Raw genomic sequence first — 20,200 nt, forward strand, 5'->3', positions numbered from 1 at the left:
TATATATATATATATATATAGTTTCCATAAATATTTTTTCATTGAGTTAGTGTCTTTGAAAAAGATTGATAGAGATAAGGATAGACATGAAAAAATGAGTATATTATAAACATTAAAATAAAATAACAAAGACAAAAAAAATTTAAATATATTTTTAATCATTTCAATTAAATGTTGTTTTATTTTTTGTCCTTTAAATTATGTTTGTTTGTTTTTAGTGCATAAATTACTTTAGATGACATCCTACATAATAAAAAAATATTGTTTAAAATGTTATAAAAACAAAAAATAAAACAAATATAAATTAAAAAAATACAATTACAATATTATATATATATATATATATATATATATATATATCGAATTTAGATTCATGCAAATGATCAATGGAAACGTAATGTAGATTATTTGCATTCTGTGAAATTTTATTTTGAAAAACAAAATAAAATAAATGAATAATTAAGTTTTTTTTTTGCCCAAATACCCTATTAACTCTTTGTAAAAATTAGTTATGACAAATAACCTTAGGCATAAGAGGTGTTAAAGATTTCACATCGACTAATAATATAACCAAAATATAGTATATAAGTAAGAATAATTCTCACCTTACTAAATAATTTTGTAAGATTCCATTAGACTCAAATCTAAATTGTAAGATTGCATTAGAGTTTATTTAGTTCAACTAGTGGATCACCTACATTTGTCATGCTGCATGAGGGTAGTCATGAGCATGTGGGCAACTCTGGATGTAAGGAAGAATGTTGGAAAATCATGTTAATTGTGGTAAGTAGCCTTAGGCATAAGTGATGTGTTGGACATCCTATGAGAGATTATAAATGAATTTTGTGAGAAAAATAAATGATTAAAAATATATTAGGGTGAACATAATCTAATTTGGCTCATTTGTTTGGTATCATTTGAAATTGTTTTGGATAAATTTGAGTTTTAAAATAGATCCGATGTATATCTTCGATTATTTCAATCTAATTTGTAGTATATTATGGGTCATTTCAACCCGATTTAGTATCTTTTATATATATATATATATATATATATATATATATATATATATATTTTAATAATTAACATTATGTTTACATTAATAATATTATTTATTTTAAAATATACCTTAGTTTAAGTTTATACTTTTTTTTATTCTCCAGTTTAACTTTACATAATGCTAATAATGAAAATTATGTGAAAACATTAAGTTGACTCGATTTTTGTCACATATATTCCATGTCTATAACGGGTTGATTTTAGATTAAAATAAATGATATGGTCAATCAAAATGTTGCTACTCCCCTTAGTTTTCAATATGATTGTCATGCTATTATTTAGTTGTGATATTCGATCATAAAAACCAAAAATATAAATAGAGGAAAAATAATAAGAACTAAGATTAATGATTTTTTGTTTTAGGAACTAAAAGTAAAATTTAAATAAATATTTGAGATGAAAATCATATTTAACTTTTATTGAAGCACAATGCCGAAAAGGAAGCATTTGGAAACACAATGTTGCACTTACGCATTTTATCACAATTTCCAAATTGCAACAACATAAAAAAATAATGATAATTATAAAACTATAAAATTTACCTTTGTTTCATTTGATTTAAAGTTTTAAACCCCGTAATTGATATACAAGTAAACATGGTACAATGAAAAAAACTATAGAAGTTATTCCTGCAGATATTATTCCTCTTGTGGAAGCTGATGCCTTTGGACCTTGTTCCCTAGGCTTTAGCTTTCTTTTCTTTGCTTTTTAGTTTTTTTACTCGTAAAAAAAACCCGTAATTGATATACAAGTAAACTTGGTACAATAGTAAAAAAAAAAAACTATAGAAGTTTGTCAAATGTCTACTAGGAATGAACTTATACAATATATTGTTTCCTAATCAAAAGCACGTTAAAGGTAGAGCTTGTACATATGAGGATCGGCTAAAGCACAATAAAAGCACCGTTGAAGGCTCTAACTAATTTATATTCGCCTAATTCAAAATGGGAGGAGCCACTCTAAGCATCAAACTTTGAACAAAAGATATCATCTGTAAAACAAAATTCAACCATACAAACGGTCATATAAATATAAATATAAAAGGTCAATGAAAATAAAGTAAAATTTGGCTGAAATATACTTCAAATATAATAATATATAGAACAGTTTCTTTTTAGACAAAACAAATTAAAAAAAATGCTAACTAGATTCTATTAATAAAAATCTACGAGATAACCTCGCATAGATGAGTTAAATCAAGAATTGTACTATCACATGTAATGTATAACTATAAAACTTTGAGGTTTATAATTCAATTTACGTATTAATATTGATATCTAAGGTCCAGTGTTGGACGTGGTTTGAAGATTACAAAATTAAACACCAAATGAATATTATGTATTATCTTTCATGTGTTTTTGTATTATGTGAATGAATCATCCTTGTTTAACTTTGTACCATACTGGGCTAATTATTATCCACATATGTAATTAAATTTTGGAGTTGATAAGTAATAGTAGAGATTCATCAAGACAAGAGAAAACTAAAGAAATATTGACTTCGATATTAGGGGGGAGGGGAATAGAACATTTTCGTCCAAGTTAAGTTCTTACCGAAGCAAATCCAATGCACATTATACTGAATCCAGGAAAATCAAAAGGTGCCTTTTCAGAAAGGAATAGAGCTGGCAATTGAGAAGACGCATTTGTTAATAAATTTTAATGATAATCTAAATATAAATCTAATAGAACATAATGGCATACTCTTACCTGTTAATGGAGAGAAAACCAAGGGAGAAACAATATGTGCAATTGAACATATGCCTGAAATGCAACCTTGAGCCTTTCCCTAAAAAAAGATAAATGACGAGAAAAATTAAACAAATTTGAAGTTATCTACCAAGAGTATAAAAGAAAACTAAACAAATTAAGCGTTGCATTTTGCCTTCATTATAAATTGAATAAATTATACTCTTGTTTATCTCTTCAAATATGATTCACAAGTAAACTCCAAAAAGATAAACGAAATCATATGCATTTTTTAATTAAAGCAACAATCATGCATTTTATTTTTTAATACGACAATAATTAATAAAGGTAGCAAAATTACACATTATTCTACCAGATGCCTTCACATCACACAATACAACACTGACTCATAGAAACCAACTTATTTAAACATGATATTTTTTTATCATTATTTTTGCAATTTAAAGTTAGGCTTTACTTATTACATAGACCAAAATTCATTTTTTTTACTGGACCAAAATTCAAATTTTTAGAAGTCATCTACAATTAAATACAATTCCACTAACAAAGATAAAAAAAAATAATCTCAACAAGTTGGAATCATCCTGGAAGAACAAATTATTCTTTAAGAACCTATTTGCCAAATTTAATTATAATATGCCAATATGTCTCTCATATATTTTTATAGCCAATTAGATATATAAGTTATAGCTTACACAAGTAACAAATAAGTGATATCTTTGGATATAAATAACTGGTAACTTCTTTTGATGTGCTATTACCTTATATCAGCATTTACTTTTATTAATTATACATCTTTTAGTTTATTAATCACATTTATAGACGTCATTAAAACAAACAATTGACATATATTTTACAGTTTGTAAAAATTTCCATATTTATGTCAGTTTTTTTTTTCATATCGCGGCAATATTATTGCATTTCTAGAATATATTTATTTGCACTACAGAATAACAAAAATAAATATTAAACAAATATGCCTTTGATAACTATAGTGACTTTTTTTTATCTTAGAGTTTGTAGCATCACTAAATTATTGCATATTGCTTCAAATTTATATATTTAACACCCATTAGAAAATTAATAAACATGAAAAATATAATAAAATATTTATCTTGTTCAAATTAAAATAATATTGCTTTTAAATAAACATTGTTAAGTGTAACATTTTTGTCCTTTTATCCTAATCAAAATATTTTGTATATAAAATTTAGTTTCCTCATAATTTTTTTGAAGTTTTTAGTGAGAAGAAAACAATGAAATGGTGAAATAATCTTGTACATTGTATGAAAAATATTATTTGTATAATTAACGTTATACCTGCTCATGGGGACCAGCTTCTTTAGATACAATACTTCGTATCTGCAAAATGTAAAAATAAATTATTCAATATTGTGTTTTGAAAAAAAAAAACTTAATTTGAAGGGTGAAAATGAAAAGCAATCACCCGTTTAAAGAATTATATAGAAAGACAAAATAAGGAAGTAAACTCACACAAGGGTGTGAGAAAACATATAAAATTGAGAACATGGCGGAAGCATAAGGAACCTGTCAACATTCACACACCAAAAATTATACAACATAAAAAAAAGGGAACCATAGACAACGAAAGGATATGAGAAGATTATACAAGTGTGAAAAGTCTACCACTCTAGCTCAAGCTTTAACCTTATAATAATATTATATATTGAAAATAATTAATAGAAACAAACTTGTAATTATAAATAAAGTAGCAAATTAAAGGCATACCAAGGAGGACCATGCCATGCTGTAAAGGAACATCTGCATCCCATCAATTTAATAATTTAGAATTTCATAAAAGAGATATAGTTTTATGATTTTATGAAAACACGTGCTTACATGTACACAATGGAAGAATAGGCCAACTGAGAGTAGTCTTGTCTCGCCCAAAATAGGAGCCAAAATAGGCATAAGAAGAAGCTATGACAATCATTGTTTAATATTTAGATTCATGATATATAAACTCAAAAGAAATTGAAGATATATAAAAGGATAAAAGGACAATCAATTTAAATTAAAATATTACTTTGTAATTAATACCTGTGACACAGTCCCTGCAATCCCAGAAATGACCATCAAGTCAGCAAACTGATTCTTATCAAAGTGAAATTGAGCCTTTAAAAAATACTGCACCCACAAAAAATGTGTTACCAAAGACTTGTCAAAGAGAATAACATAATAAGTCTCAAAGGGACATAGATTATCCATGTTACAAAGATTAAAAAATGTAAGAAATTAAACATCAATAACGACTAATTAAAGATATTGAAAGCTTATAATAGAGTATGACTTCAAATAGCCAAGAGAAATATAATGATAAAAGATATATAAATACAATGTTCTTGGATACTTGATGTTTTGGTTTGAACCTAAGAACCAAATTCAACCAATACACAATATGAGTAAGCATCAATGTATGCTCAAGTAATGATGTAAGAAACTGCACAAGCCTTTACCAACATTGAAACTTAAAAATAAAAAATAAAACAATATATAGTATACGTGATATGTAAACTATAAAAATTGGGACTTGAACAGGATACAAAAAAAATATATGAAGAGATTTAAAAAAAAAAAAAAGGCATACCAACAATGATCCATGAAGGCCAACATCTGCAAGGCTATTGAAGAAAGCAACAATTGCTGCTTGATTAATGGTCAAGCTGAAAATTTGAGTATACATCATAGATGTAAAATTATGAAACAAAATAAAAAATAATTGTCTGATTAGAGAATAAGAAAGAAAATTGAAGCACCTGCTATTGAGGAAAGAAGTTAGGTCCTTTATGGAGCGCAATGCTTTCAAAAGATGCTTCTTACTTTCCAAGTTTCCATTGACCTTAGATATTATGGGATTTCCTTGTGATATGATTGGGGTATAAAGGTGCTTGTCATCAATGACTGAATCTCGAAGGAAAAATTGCATGTATAGTGCTCCAATCACCGCGATAAGTGTAGAAACCTTATTCAAGGAAAGATGTGTAAGCATTGCAATTTAGGGAAAGAAGATTGAGATTTGGATGCATTGCAATTAGATAGAGGAAAAGGGAGTAAGCATAAATCAAAATACTTGAAAAGTTAGGGCTGATGATAAAAATCGAGCAGATAAGGTGGCACACACAAATGCGGCAGACCCAATTCCTGAAAGAATTCCAAATACAGTGCTTCGTCCACTTTCTGGAACGTTATCTGCCTGGAATCAAAAACACATTTCAGAGCAAATAAACAAACTCTATATAGTTAATAGAATTTTAAATTAATTACTTATTTCATAATATTACAGTATTTAATATTAGTAAAATTTTATGCAGAAACCCATTGAATACAAAATGAGACTTGTTAAATAATGAAAAAAAAACTTTATTTTTAATGAGTCTTGCCTGAATTTTATCAATTAAAAAGTTCTATTTAAACATATATACTCATGAAGTTATGAAAAAATATTAACAAGATGCTTTTAATGTAAAATTTTATGGTTTGAATTATGCTTTGATCGTCTTGACCTGCTCCAACATCTTATATTTTTAAAAAGTTTAATTTTTTTGAACAAATATATTTTAATAATACTTTTTAGTAGATATTTTTTTATAATATAATATGATACTCATTTATTTTGTAATATGTATTGTAAATATACCTTAATTCAAGTATTTTACTTTTTATTCTATGATTTAACTATACACAATATTTTGACAATAAATAGGATTGGCCCGACATAATCCTTAATTTACTGAGTCTTAATTAGGTTAGGTTCAGATTCAAGCAAATGACTTTAACAAAATTTTGAGTCCAATAATAATAAAGATAAACCCATCTTTTATCATATTTGAGTTGGACCCTACTCGCATTTCAAATGAATTAGAACATCAAATCCGAGTTTCGCATAATGAAAGAAAAACAACCATTAGATAAACCAATTTCACAACCGATCATGCATTCTGAGAAAGAAAATGAAAAATGACCAAAAACTTGACGACAATTATCATTTAGACAAATGTAATAGAGTTGGATATGTTTTTGTATTCCTACCAAGTGGGTAAATATTTAACTTTAGTCCTAAAATAAATTACTTTCTTTTACTCTCTTGTCAATTGAAATGTATCATATATGATTTTTATTTGTATAAATGGGAAATCAAAATAAGACAATTTTTTATGAATGACAATAAACACATTTAATAAATTTTCATAAATGAGAGAAAAATATTTATTTTTTAGGCATTAAAAATAAATATTACTTTATTTAACGAACGATAAATATATTTAACCACCCATTTTTTTTGGTACCTTATATTTAACCCAATTTAATATAGTTACATATATAAACTAGTATAACTACACTTACTTTTAGCAGTAAAAAAAAAAAAAAAAACTGCACTTATTCTTACGTTATTTTCATCTGAGGGTGATAGTGAAGACTTACCACGTAAGCTAGGGCGAGGCAAGGAACGCTTCCTTCGCAAACCATTGAAATGAGTATCTTAAACACATAGTAGACGTAGAAGAATTTTTTCGTCCTGCTGTAAGCTAATATGCCTGTGATACAGCCAGCGGTCCATTATTAAAGATAAAATTGACAATTTAATGGCACCAGTTCATCATGTCATGTGTTTTTTAAATCTAGACAATTGGTATTTTCTGTAGAAGTCAATTTATTTTTAATTAAAAAAATTCACAACACAGTAAAATTACTTTAAGACTACATTTAAAAGGAATCAAGTATATATCACTTGAATTACTTATCTGTTGATTGTCATGAGTTTATGCAGAACAATTTGATTTTAATTAATCGACAATTATTTTTTTATCATTTGTATAATATGTAAAAAAATCTTGTATTATTATTATTATTATTATGATTATTATTATTTAATTTTGTAATATTAAATTTCAAAATAACTATAACTTTTATATGTTGAAGTTATAAATTTAACTCTTTCTATAATGTATTAACACATAATAACTAAATAATAATATAATAATAAAAAAAACTCCTTGCTAACAATAGATTGAATTTTAACAATTACATGCTGTATTTAAAAGAGGTATATTTTTTTTTTTGAAAAAAAAGGGTGAATCAATCAAACAAATGGAAGAAATTGAACGCAAACGTACCTACGGGAATGATTGTGAGGATCATAGGGAGTGTGAGGATGGCCTTCCTCCCATACTTATCCGAAAGATTTCCCAATAGTGGCATCATCACAAGCGTGCCCAGCCCTATCATCTGCATAAATGACACGTTTTTTTACCCACACAGACATGGATACAAATTACTGCACATTGTCATTGCAATTAACTCCAAAAAAATTTGTCGTCATTGATATTATTAATAGGTTATGAGAACTAAAAGGGGGTAATTTGTAATGAAAAGAGTGAGAGATAAACTTAGAGCATTTGCCCAGCCGTTATTTCTAACAAAAATCTAGAGAGCTTACGAATTGCATTAGATTCATATATAATACGCTGGATAAAATGTGATTGTGAGTCATAATGGTGAATTATCGTAGATTTTTTTTCCGAAGGCGATGAATCATCGTAGATGTCAAAATTGTTTTTTCTTGTAATTTCTTTATTTGTAAGAATAAAAAATATGAATAATTTTTTTTATAATAATTTACGCATCTAAACTTAAATCTCTATGATTGTTTTTTCTGGTGATTAATAATAGATATTATATTATTACATTTTATTTTTATTTTCAAGTGTGGACCAGACTGAGTGATGGAGGGTAGCAATTTTTTAATATATATTTAATGTACATCTAAATTTAGATGATAAATTTTATAATAATTAAATATATGTAAATTTATTAGATAAATTCACATGGCATTATAAGGATTATTATCAATCCGCAGTGAGTTGATATGGATTATGGACCATAAATTTGCCATAAATAATTTTGGAAAAATAAAAAAAGTGTTTAATACGCAAACAATTTGGGTGGAGCGCAAAGCAATTGCCGTCACCTTTTCCATTTGGCCCAATAAAAATCAGTTGGAGACTCGTCCGAAGTTAAAACTTAAAACGGGCCATAGAAGGTGACAAATAGTCCCAAGATGGACATAAAAGTGTTGTTGATCAAAATAAAAATAAAAAAACTCATTAGTCCACATACGACGAGATAATAGAAAAGGTAAGCAAAACCACGACAACTCGAGGAAAAAGCGTCCAGCGTCCTGCGTCCCAATGTAAACTTGCAACAAGTTAAGGAAAATGGGAGCCTATAAAGACTCGCGAAATCACAGGGAAATTTCTTTCTCTGAGTGGGATCAGGCTTATCGAAACAGACGATAGGGACGCTATCTTGATGGGGTTTTCAATTTTGTGGTTGTTTGTCTATAAAACAATCATCATTTATTGGTAATCAACCGAGGGGTCATTAAGTGATCACTGATCAACAAATTCAATTTGTGTTTAATTAGAAAATTATCCTAAACAATCTAAATAACAACTTTTAAAATCTTATCTGATCCAAATAAATCAGATGTTTAATGGAATTTAATTATTTTTTTAATGTAAATTTAATTAATGTATTTTTTTTTTGTAAGAAAGGCTGGTAAATAGTGACGGGCTTAAATAATTCTGTATAAATTGTTAAATCTTAGCTTTATTACAAAAATTAATATTATTTATGTATCAAAGTTTTACAACAAGTTGTACATAAAGGAGAGATAAAAAACTGTGTAATTAGATAGGTGATGCAACGAAATACATATTGAGCTTTTCATCCACATTTTTTTAATATTGAATCAAATAAATAAAAAATTGTTCTTGTTAATTTAATAACCAAATAACCTTACTTTTTCTTAGGTCAATATACATAAAATAAATGTGAAATAAACATCACAAACTCGCTATATGCCTACTTTATCAAAATTTAAGAGGATATGAACTCATGAAAGACAAATTATAAACAAAAAATTATAATATTCATAAAAGACTACATCTCATCCTGTTTTATTATCCAATATTAAATAAAATTAATTTATTTAAATCTCATTTGTCATGTAACTCATGAGGGATGAATGCCTGGATGTGCACCGTGCGCAGGTAACACAATACCCACAGATTCTTAATTTCGCCAAAAGAATAAAATTTACATATACATAGAAAGATGCCTATGAAAATAAAATGTATACCATTTACTATTTTTTTTGTTAAATACTGAGGTAAATGAGTTTCATTTAGTTCCATAGCAGTTCTTACTTGTACCGTACGTATGTTTTGTGTTGCTTATTACTGAAAAGCTGTTATTGAGCAAGAGTAGTTTAGATTCTCCTAAAAAAGGTAGTTATATATCAAAAGGTTAATTAAAGTATCTAATTAAGAACAACTGACTTAACTCAATTTCCAGTCGCTCTAATACTTACACAAACACACACTATATCACTTTAAGGAATGAAAACATCAAATAAAAGAAAAAGCACTTGTATACTTTAATTTAACTATATCGCTAGTTGAAGTGCGAACTCTAACAAACACCGAACATAGACACACATATATAATCACTGATTAAGGACGAAAACATCAGATAGAAATAACAGAATGAGTGAAGAAGGTCATGTTTTTTACTTGGAATATATTGGTTGAGTTAAACTCACCGCTTGTTGAAAACCAGTGATGTAGATGGCAAGTGAGCATTCATCTTGTCCGGGACAAAGAGCAGCCATTGTGACATCGGTGATGGCTGGTACCACCATGAACATGGAGAAGTTATGAAGAAACACTGTCATGAAGAGATGACTCAACCCATACAATTTGTCCATGGTATTCTCCCTAGCTATGGCTCTCTCAGTTTCTCTTTGAAATGACAAAAGAACTAACCAGCTAGCTAGAATTCTTGGTAATCTTAAGTAACAGTCTTACAGGGAAAGCTACCTCTCTACTTAGCCACAGTGCCACAAATTAAGGTTCACTTAGAAGCACCCTATATATATATATATATGAGTAGGACCTCAAAGCTAATCACACGACAAGAGCAAGCGTAGCGTACTTTTTGCGATTGCTTTACGTGGTAGCGCACAATTGTGCATGTGATCAATCAAACAGTCGCAGTAAGTAAAAAAGGATGGAAATACTTCACTACTGCTTTTGCTCTTGTGGAGCAATATGGTGAGCTTTCAACTAAACCAAATAAATGACGGTGAAATAAAGATTTTTTAGTCACGTATGTGAAGAGCTATTGATTATTGATATTTTTTTTCCAAGTATTTCGTTAATCATCTAACTATTGAACGGGATGCGTGGCGTCAAAGATAATACAAATAACCAGGATCAACTTACGCCTTGAAGCGTGCAAGTTTATGTTTACCTTTTTTTCTACACGCAAATAAAGCATCGTCCAGGTGGGCCAAAATCATCTCGTGATCACTGATTAAATTCACGGTTGATTTAATTTATGATTAAGTATCTTAATTGTATCTAACTAGACATAAAGCTCGTCTAAGTTATGCGATTAAACTTTCAATTCGTGAAGTTTTTTTTTTTCCAGAGACGTTAAGTTTTTATTAAGAGTCGATGGCTATAAAAAATTTTAAAAAAAATTACAATAACCTCTATATATATGTGTGTGAGAGAGACTCAATCACTTAATTGTGTGTGATGAAAATATTTTTTTTTAAAATATTATAGGATCTACTTTGTACTATTTTTTACTTATTTTTACTATCCTCTTAATATCTATTCTTATTTCTTTTTATTTCTCTTTTGACTAAATACTTTTAATTTTTTTTTTTTTTTTATTTTTAATATATATTTTTTCTTTTCATCTATCTTATTTATCTCTTTTATACCAAATAGACAGGGTCGATGATCTTGTATGAAGGTGCAGTGACATAAGGCTCAAAGTTAAAAGGGTTCAATTTTTTTAAAAATTACATGGTTGTATAATATTTTTCTATTTTATTTTTGCAAATAGACTAAAATTATTGTTTTATTTCATGCCTCTTTTATTGTTCAAATTAAAATGTAACATGATTAAAAAATATTATCTTATTGGTTAGTATTTTCTTAGTTTAATGTTTCACACATAATGGATCTATGATAATAGACCTAAAATATTTGATTTTGTTTAACAACATAAGAAATACAAACAAAAACTCAATAAATTATAAAAGAAATAAAATAAAATGATAATATATCAGGGAAAAAATATGTAAGTTTTAATATCAAACAATATTTTATTGATGATAGACTACAAGAACATTTTATTGGAGAGATAAAATATAAAAAACAAATTAAATTATAATATTTTAAAATATATAAATAAAATAAAATTATAAAAAAATGTGTTAACCGGGTTTATCCAAATCCAATAAAATCCAACCGTGGTGATGGGGATGTCTTTCATAGATAGCAGGAAAGAAAATAAACATTCCAAAATTCTAAAAAATTGAAAGCTTTTACAAACTCTTTCTCAGTCCTCTGATGTGTCTATTAGATTATTATGAGAAGATCGACTATATATATGCATGCTCGGGGCTTGTGATGAAATCACTTACAAAAGAAAAAACAAACTTAAACAGAAAAAATTAGGACATGGTCGAAGGAGAAGGAAGAATAAATTAAGGAAGGGTTAGAGGAAGAGGAAGACATAACAAAAAAAGATGAATCGCGAAACTGTTTGAAGAGAAAGACATGCTCGTTTATATAAAGAAAGAGGAAAGCAATCTGCAGTTTGGGACTGTTGCATTGCCTGTATTAAAATTTATTGTGGGGAATATCAATAGTCTTCTTGAAAGAATAAAGGAAAGGTTTAATTTTGGAAATTAATATTTCAATTAAGATTTTCATTAATTGCCAAACATATCTATAAATTTTATTTTTTTATACAATAAGAAATGATATGCAAATTAACTAAAAAGGAGACAAAAAATGTGAGAAATTTAAAATGTCAAAAATGCCTAAACATATCTACTTTATATATATACTAGTTTTTTTTTACCCGGACTATGCACTAAATAAACAAAAAATTTGAGTATTTTTATTTAAATTTTATTTTTTATTTAACTATAAAATGAACATAGACACCCTTTAAATAATATGAAAATGTTTATTTGTTTTTTTAGCTATAATTAAATGTCTAAATTTATATATCTGAAAGTAAAATCTCCTCGAGTAATAAATAAAAAGATTTGTATGTGTGTAAAGATACTTATGTCTTTATTTTATATGTATAATAATAACATTGATTGTTTTTTTAACCTTTTAAATAAACTATCTTCGCTAAATTAGGGTATTAGATTTGCAATGCAAAGCACTCCTTGCAATTTGTAAAGCCTAATCTATTTTTTTTATTTTAAAAATCTTTTATGTAAAGCTTCATCTAATAAAACTTTATAAGCTAATAAAATAATTTATAAATTAATAAAAATGACTAGACAAATACAACTCACGTGAAGAGAATATATATATATCGAGTTTTTTGTATTGTGAAGTTGTTATAAAAATCTAAAGTGACTCAAAGGATGGTTGATTCTTTCAACATTGTAATGGTATCGGATTGTCTAATTATAGCAAGAACTAATATGTTTTAGCAAAGTTAATTTTTTTTTCGTGGACTAGTTCTTCATGAATCAAAATCTCTTCAGGATACGTTTTTTTAAAAGCTCCTATTTCCTATGCTTGGGGCGGAACTGATATTAAAATTGAGAACTAAAATTCACCAAATTTTATAATTTTTGATAAATTTTGATGTGCTAATAAAATGTTTTGCTAGCATTTCTTTTTAGTCAATTAAAAAGACAAGTTAGTATGTTATTTAACAGAATTGAATGGAACTAACGAAAATAATCATTTTTTTTTATCAGAAAGAAATAATCAATTTATTAAAAGATGAAGAATTAAAGAGGACCCCCCACCCCCGAAAAAAGTCAAAGACCAAACTGAAAAATGAAATAAAACAATAGTTCAAATTATTAATTTTGCCTTGAAATTAATTTAAGTTGTAACAGATGCTAAATAAATGCCTAAAAGATATACAATATTAACAAATATTTAATATTATTTTCAAATAACAAACAAATTGTTTGTTGATTCTAGTGAACTTGGGCTCAAAAAGACTTATTAAAAATGACTCGTTAGATTTTTGGGTAAAAATTAATCATTTAACATGTAAATATTTTGTATTAATATTAAGATTAAAAAAATATTTTAAAATTTTCAGTAAACTTTAATAAATAGTAACTCATTATCAAATGACCTTACAACATACATTAAATCATTTTGATATTATTTTGTGATGGCTTTTGTTGTCTTGTGTGTTTATTTGCAGTGTTTAATAGAAACAACTGAAGCAGGATTCACGCGCGAAGCACGTGATCTGGAAGCAGGAGCCATCGATCCACATTCCGCAACACATAACATAGAAACCAATGCCAACTACCAACAGTTTACACAAGTGGAACACTTGTGCGTGTCTAATAAAGTAGTTTTTAAATTTGTTTTTTGAGTATAAAATAAATAAGATTAAGTGAAAAATATTTATTTTATATATTCTCACGATTTAGACAAAAATTAATTATTATTTTCAATGAAAATAATTTTATGCTAATAATATGATAAAAAAAATCAAATAAAACAAGGAGTCGGGACCAATGGTTTTTCCACTTAATTATTAATAACAACAACTTAACCCAGCCCACACACTCACTAGCCCAGTCCCCAAAGTAAGTAAATCCACAATCACAAACAAAACACTCTATTACTTTTTCTTTCCTCACTTCCCTTGTTCTCACAAAGTCACAATGGACCCCCTCTCTCTCTTCTGCACCGGAGCCCTCCTCGCCGGCGGCCTCTACTGGTTCGTGTGCGTTCTGGGCCCCGCCGAGCAGAAGGGCAAACGCGCCACCGATCTTTCCGGCGGCTCCATCTCCGCCGAGAAAGTCCAAGACAACTACAAACAGTACTGGTCCTTCTTCCGCCGCCCAAAGGAGATCGAGACCGCCGACAAAGTCCCCGACTTCGTCGACACCTTCTACAATCTAGTCACAGACATCTACGAGTGGGGGTGGGGCCAGTCCTTCCACTTCTCCCCCTCCATCCCCGGCAAGTCCCACCGCGACGCCACGCGCCTCCACGAGGAGATGGCCGTCGATCTCATCGAGGCCAAGCCCGGCAACAGAATCCTGGATGTGGGCTGTGGCGTGGGCGGTCCCATGCGGGCCATCGCGGCCCACTCGCGGGCCAACGTAGTCGGCATCACCATCAACGAGTACCAGGTCAACCGCGCAAGGATGCACAACAAGAAGGCAGGGTTGGAGTCCCTCTGCGAGGTCGTGTGCGGGAATTTTCTCAAGATGCCCTTCCCCGACAACAGCTTCGACGGCGCGTACTCCATCGAGGCCACGTGTCACGCGCCGAAGCTGGAGGAAGTGTACGCCGAAATCTTCCGTGTTCTGAAACCGGGGGCGCTCTATGTTTCCTACGAGTGGGTGACGACGGATAAGTACCGAGGCGATGACCCTGAACACGTGGAGGTCATTCAGGGGATTGAGAGGGGGGACGCGTTGCCTGGCCTTAGAAACTACACCGACATAGCCGAGACGGCGCGTAAGGTAGGGTTTGCTGTTGTGAAGGAGCGGGATCTGGCTAAGCCGCCGGCTCAGCCATGGTGGAGCCGATTGAAGATGGGTAGGATCGCCTACTGGCGGAACCATATTGTGGTCACTGTTCTCGCCGCTTTGGGAATCGCGCCCAAGGGGACCGTCGATGTTCATGAGATGCTCTTCAAGACCGCTGACTATTTGACCAGAGGGGGTGACTCTGGCATTTTCTCGCCGATGCACATGATCCTCTGCAGAAAGCCCCATGACAAGGACGACCATAACTGAGCGTTTCATTGGGAAATTCCAAAACTATAACAACCACCACCTTGTTTCTTTCCGGTACTCTCTTTTTTTTTTTTCATAATTATTATTATCTTGGGTTTAACTTATTGTTATTAGTTATTATTATTACTATGAACTTGGTGTAATTTGGATTTTGATCTTTTCAATTTTATTTTTAATTTTGCTATGTTGATCATTTAGTGGAGGATGTGTATTTTTTTTTTGTTTCAATGGGATATTATTTAGAAATAGAGTGAGGGCTTTGATGTGTCATGCGCGTATTAAAACGGAGGAAGAAAGTATAACCGCGTAGTACTAGTATTAAGTAGCTCCTTCATTTTCGGCGAATTAATTGATTCACGAATCTCACGGATCGAATATCTGAAATGCTCTGATTCACATGACGGTGGTTCGAGGATATTTTAATGAATGCATTTATTTATTTAATTAGAAGAATGGGTGGTGTTTGTTTGTCGTGGGAAGTGGAGGGAGATTGGCTATATTAGCGTGTGATTAGGTGGAGACCACTGGCACTAACGATAAGTTAAGCCTGGTTGTAGCGTAACGTGGTTATGTTCGAGCTTTCAGTGTCTGAATCTGGCATTGATGCGTGCTGCTGAGTTGCTTTTTTGGTTTTACTCTTTGTCACGTAGCGCGTGGATTTTTACTTGCGAAGCCCCAACGGCCACACGTACTGCGATATCTGGCCCGCACTTGCTTTAGATCTGGCAAATCAGTTTTACTCATTCGTATAGTATCTTGCTCCCGTGACGCCACCCAAGCCTAACCCACGGATTTTTATTATTGCTCTGCTCTCCATCACTAATGCAATTTTTACAACTCCTAATGCCCTTTTATAATAATAATAAATCATGATTAAGAGAGAAAATTGATACAAGAGTTTGTTTTACTGATTCTAACTTCATTTCCAAAAATGTAAATTCGAGAGTGTAATATTCTTATGTTTGATCTAGTTTTTGAAAATTTATTTGAGAAAGTGGGAATATGATGTTTTATATAATTCTCGTGAAAATGATATTATTATGAAAAATGCGAAGTTATTTTTAAGATATTTTTAATTTTAATATATTTTTTTTATGAATTTATTTTTAAAAATATTTTAAAATTTAATCAAATATACTTTTGAATATATATATATATATACTACTCGAAAATAATTTTTGAATATTGATGGGAAATTATACCTTGAATATCATTTGAATAGTATTTGAAGGTAATTTTTGGAATAAAGAAATAATCTTTTGGAATTTTATTTATTTATTTTATCAAATTTTGAATTAGTCGGATTTTTTTTTTCTTTTTTGATAAATTGAGGATGAGGACCCGGCGAGGTTCGTTTTTTCCTTTGGAAATTTGAGGCACGGGGATAAGTACTGTGGTCATGACTGATGGACAAGGCATACATCTCAATCCTACTCGGTCCGCAGCTTGAAAAGGAGTAGCATATATTAGCTAGGTGGTGAATATATTTTATGAAATTAATTTGAAGTAAAATCATCAATGTTTACTACAATTTATGTCATGAGTTTGTTTTATACTTTATTTAAGATGAATATTGTTATAAAAAAAAATTATGAGTAGGAAAACTAAAAGATAAAAGAAAGGAAAGAACAAAAACTATCTAAAACGAACAACGCCTGTGGCATTAGCAAATAGCAAGAACCAGAGGCAAACTAGGTGCAAAACATGAATCGAGCAGTGTGATTCCATCTCGAGACTTAGAAAGCCAATCTGTGCACGTACTCCATGTGAGAATGCTAAAAATGATGCTAATATTGCTTTTATTTAATTTATTTTTAATCATCCATTTTAATTACTAGTATATCACATTATCACCAAAATTTCTCACCTAATTGAATTTAGACGGACCACACAGTAGGGTTGGCCTCTTTTTCTCTCTGTGGAAAGGATCTCCGATCTTGATCTCTGAAAAAATTGAGATTCCTCTTTTTCTGCGGAAAGGATCTTTTTATCTGTGGAAAAATGGAGGTTCCTCTTTTTCTTTGTGGAAAGTTGAGGCACGGGGATGAATACTATAGTCATGAGTCATCCATGGACGAAAATATCGTAATCCGCCTTCGAAGATTTAAAACTTGGGTTTTAGTTTTAGGTGCTGAATTTAATTTTAAGAAATTAATTTAAGTAAAATCATCTATGTTTAATTTTTTTAATTTCAAAATTAGTTTTATACTTCCTTCCTCTTATCCTTATTATATGGTCAAACTTCAAAGCTAACTTGGATTTTTTTTTATAAGATTAAGTTTGTTTAAACTAAAAAAAAACTTTAAAACAAATGTTTATTTCAACAAATAAATAAAAAATTATTTTTTAAAACATAAATAATTTAGACAAACATATTTAAAAAATATAAAATTACTTATTTTATTAAAATAAACACTTATTTCAATAAATAAATTTAAACAAGCTGACTCTTAATTTATAATTTTTCATGTATTAATTATTTCTTACAAAAATATCCTTCATTAACATTAGTTCTCGAAAGACATAATAATAATAAAAAAACATAACCTATGTATATTTGTTAGTTTTATTTATAGGAATAATCTTTAAAAATTGTAATTTAAGACTATTCTAATATTTTTAACTAAATTAATTAAATTTGTTAATGTGTGAATGATTTAATTCAATATATAATAAGTACAGAAGAAAGTACTTTTATGCCATCAAAGATAGAAAGTCGGGAAACATCAAAAACTTGAATCCCATGATGCATGGTAGACCATGTTTGGCAAAAGTGTTCGCTTTTGGGCTTTTATGCCCTGTTAATTAAAAAGAATGTTCTATTTGTAATGAAAAAATAATGCATTTGAAATGAAAAGAAATTGGGCAAATGACTATTTAGGTGCCTGTGAAAATGTAAATGGGTGAGCAATTGAGCCACCACAGGAGAATCTGTTCCCACCAATATTCTTCTAAATTCAAACAGCACAACTGAACAAGATCCTAAAGCAGAATATACAAAACATTTATATAATCTAATGATATTCCACCAGAAGCAGCCCTTGATCCCGTTGAAGAGTAAGCCCTATTCTGTATCCAGTTTAACCCATCCAAAAGGGGAGGGGACCAAGAGATTAGGGTTAAGTTATCCTTCATATTAAAAAGCCTAGACATGTCTTCCCCATATGATGCATGTCAGTGATGCCCCGAAGGAATTAATCGTTTTGTCTTATCAGAGCTGAATTGGGCAGCCAACAATTGGAGAATATGAAATCTTTTCTTCGCTTCCAAACAAGGTTGGTACTTGGTAACATGGATAAAATTCATTGGCCAATGCAGAGAATGACCTCTCTTAAAAATCCAAATAAAAGTATAGTCAGTCGGTCCCTTATACTTAAAGCTCATGGAAGTAATTTTGACGAATGGCATTTGTATCTTAACTTTTGATTAGACTAGGATACAGATCGTAATTTTGATGCTATATATTCATTCACAATATGATACTTGCCTATCACAACATGTTGCCAACACCATTTTTTTGCTGTACCTAATTAAATCTATCAGCAGTTCTGCACAGAAAATGTTTCAGAACCAAAACATAGCCATTAAAAAAAATCGAAAAATCAAATTAATCTTCATTTTTGTAATGAACAAATAATCAGTTTGCTCTGTCCAATTGAAGAGGCCTGGGTGGAGCCATGGTTCTTCTCTTCCACAGGTTAATTTCTTTTCGTGGCTTCAAATTAAGCACACCCCCACGAGTATGACCAACTCCACCACCAACCAAAAGGGGTGCAGAGAAAGGGATAATAATCTCTTCCTCTTCTTCGCCATCACTATCCACTCTGTATTCATCCGAATAGTAATCAATTTCCTCTTCATCTGGCGACACCTTCCAATCAAATTCAGCAAGAGCGTCACGTCCACTAGAAAACCTTCTCATCTGACTCACGCGCGGTGCGCGTGCTGCGTCCGCAAGAGCAAGATCCTTGTTAATATCTCCAGGCGCAGAAGCGTTGGATTTCCTTCCCTCAGATTTTGGCTTTGCCCCATGGAATAATAACATCTTGTGAAACGTGGAAACGTGCTTTTTTACCTCTATGTCTCTGGAAGCTGAGGATGTTTTTTTGCTAGCAACGTTCCTCGCTTCTTTTGTCATGGACTTGCTCTTTGACTTTGATTTTTTGATTTGTTTCTTCTTGTGCTTGATCTGTCCCATGCAGGAGATTTTTGGTGAAGTGGGTTCTTGGGAATAAATTTCATCAATGCCGTTATTGCCTCTATCGTGGGTTTTTCTTCTAGCTTCATGGGGAATCATAGATACGATAGGCTTTGATTTGTGATCCCTGCCTGGGCTGAATGGATGGTTTTGAAATGTCACGGTGACTGCTGCAACTGCTTTTGGTAGTGCCTTCAAGATTTTGCTCTTCATCCTATAAGCTGTTTCGCCTTGAACAAGAGTTGTGAAAGATTGGTAAAAGCTTGTAAGAGTTGGAATTTAATACTTTGATATTCTGTGTGTTATAATTGGGTGGACTCTCTTTATATACCTTGGATTGTTGAAGAAAGCAAAAGGAAGGAACTAGTACTTTGAGAAGAA

General features: G+C 30.3%; 3 protein-coding genes across 3 annotated transcripts; 1 reads left to right on the top strand and 2 right to left on the bottom strand.

The window, feature by feature from the left end:
- Nucleotides 1–1,674: 1,674 nt before the first annotated feature.
- Nucleotides 1,675–10,708, bottom strand: LOC114408539 (tetracycline resistance protein, class H-like). Its single transcript, XM_028371624.1, has 14 exons — nt 10,393–10,708; nt 7,904–8,015; nt 7,212–7,324; nt 5,860–5,982; nt 5,546–5,751; nt 5,377–5,452; nt 4,830–4,916; nt 4,629–4,709; nt 4,518–4,550; nt 4,263–4,316; nt 4,089–4,130; nt 2,769–2,847; nt 2,613–2,683; nt 1,675–2,050 (listed from the first exon to the last, which is right to left on the bottom strand). Exons 1-14 carry the CDS (start codon nt 10,555–10,557, stop codon nt 1,994–1,996), a joined length of 1,299 nt encoding a protein of 432 aa, XP_028227425.1. The 5' UTR covers nt 10,558–10,708; the 3' UTR covers nt 1,675–1,993.
- Nucleotides 10,709–14,383: 3,675 nt separating this feature from the next.
- Nucleotides 14,384–15,869, top strand: LOC114408540 (24-methylenesterol C-methyltransferase 2-like). The gene has a single exon (XM_028371625.1). It carries the CDS (start codon nt 14,536–14,538, stop codon nt 15,619–15,621), a length of 1,086 nt encoding a protein of 361 aa, XP_028227426.1. The 5' UTR covers nt 14,384–14,535; the 3' UTR covers nt 15,622–15,869.
- Nucleotides 15,870–18,517: 2,648 nt separating this feature from the next.
- On the bottom strand, nt 18,518–20,200 carry LOC114408541 (uncharacterized protein At1g76070-like). The gene has a single exon (XM_028371626.1). The coding sequence runs from the start codon at nt 20,030–20,032 to the stop codon at nt 19,259–19,261; it is 774 nt and encodes a 257-aa protein (XP_028227427.1). The 5' UTR covers nt 20,033–20,200; the 3' UTR covers nt 18,518–19,258.

Source organism: Glycine soja, chromosome 4, assembly GCF_004193775.1.
Source record: "Glycine soja cultivar W05 chromosome 4, ASM419377v2, whole genome shotgun sequence".
In the NCBI taxonomy this organism is placed as follows: domain Eukaryota; kingdom Viridiplantae; phylum Streptophyta; class Magnoliopsida; order Fabales; family Fabaceae; genus Glycine; species Glycine soja.

Bases quoted from the DNA above. Each gene is read 5' to 3' on its own strand.
- LOC114408539 (XM_028371624.1), bottom strand. From the start codon at position 10,557: ATGGACAAATTGTATGGGTTGAGTCATCTCTTCATGACAGTGTTTCTT. The intron at 5,752-5,859 runs GTATTTTGATTT...TCCTTGAATAAG, and splicing joins CATCAGCCCTAACTTTTCAA to GTTTCTACACTTATCGCGGT. The intron at 4,317-4,517 runs GTATGCCTTTAA...GAATGTTGACAG, and splicing joins GCATGGCATGGTCCTCCTTG to GTTCCTTATGCTTCCGCCAT.
- LOC114408541 (XM_028371626.1), bottom strand. From the start codon at position 20,032: ATGAAGAGCAAAATCTTGAAGGCACTACCAAAAGCAGTTGCAGCAGTC.
- LOC114408540 (XM_028371625.1), top strand. From the start codon at position 14,536: ATGGACCCCCTCTCTCTCTTCTGCACCGGAGCCCTCCTCGCCGGCGGC.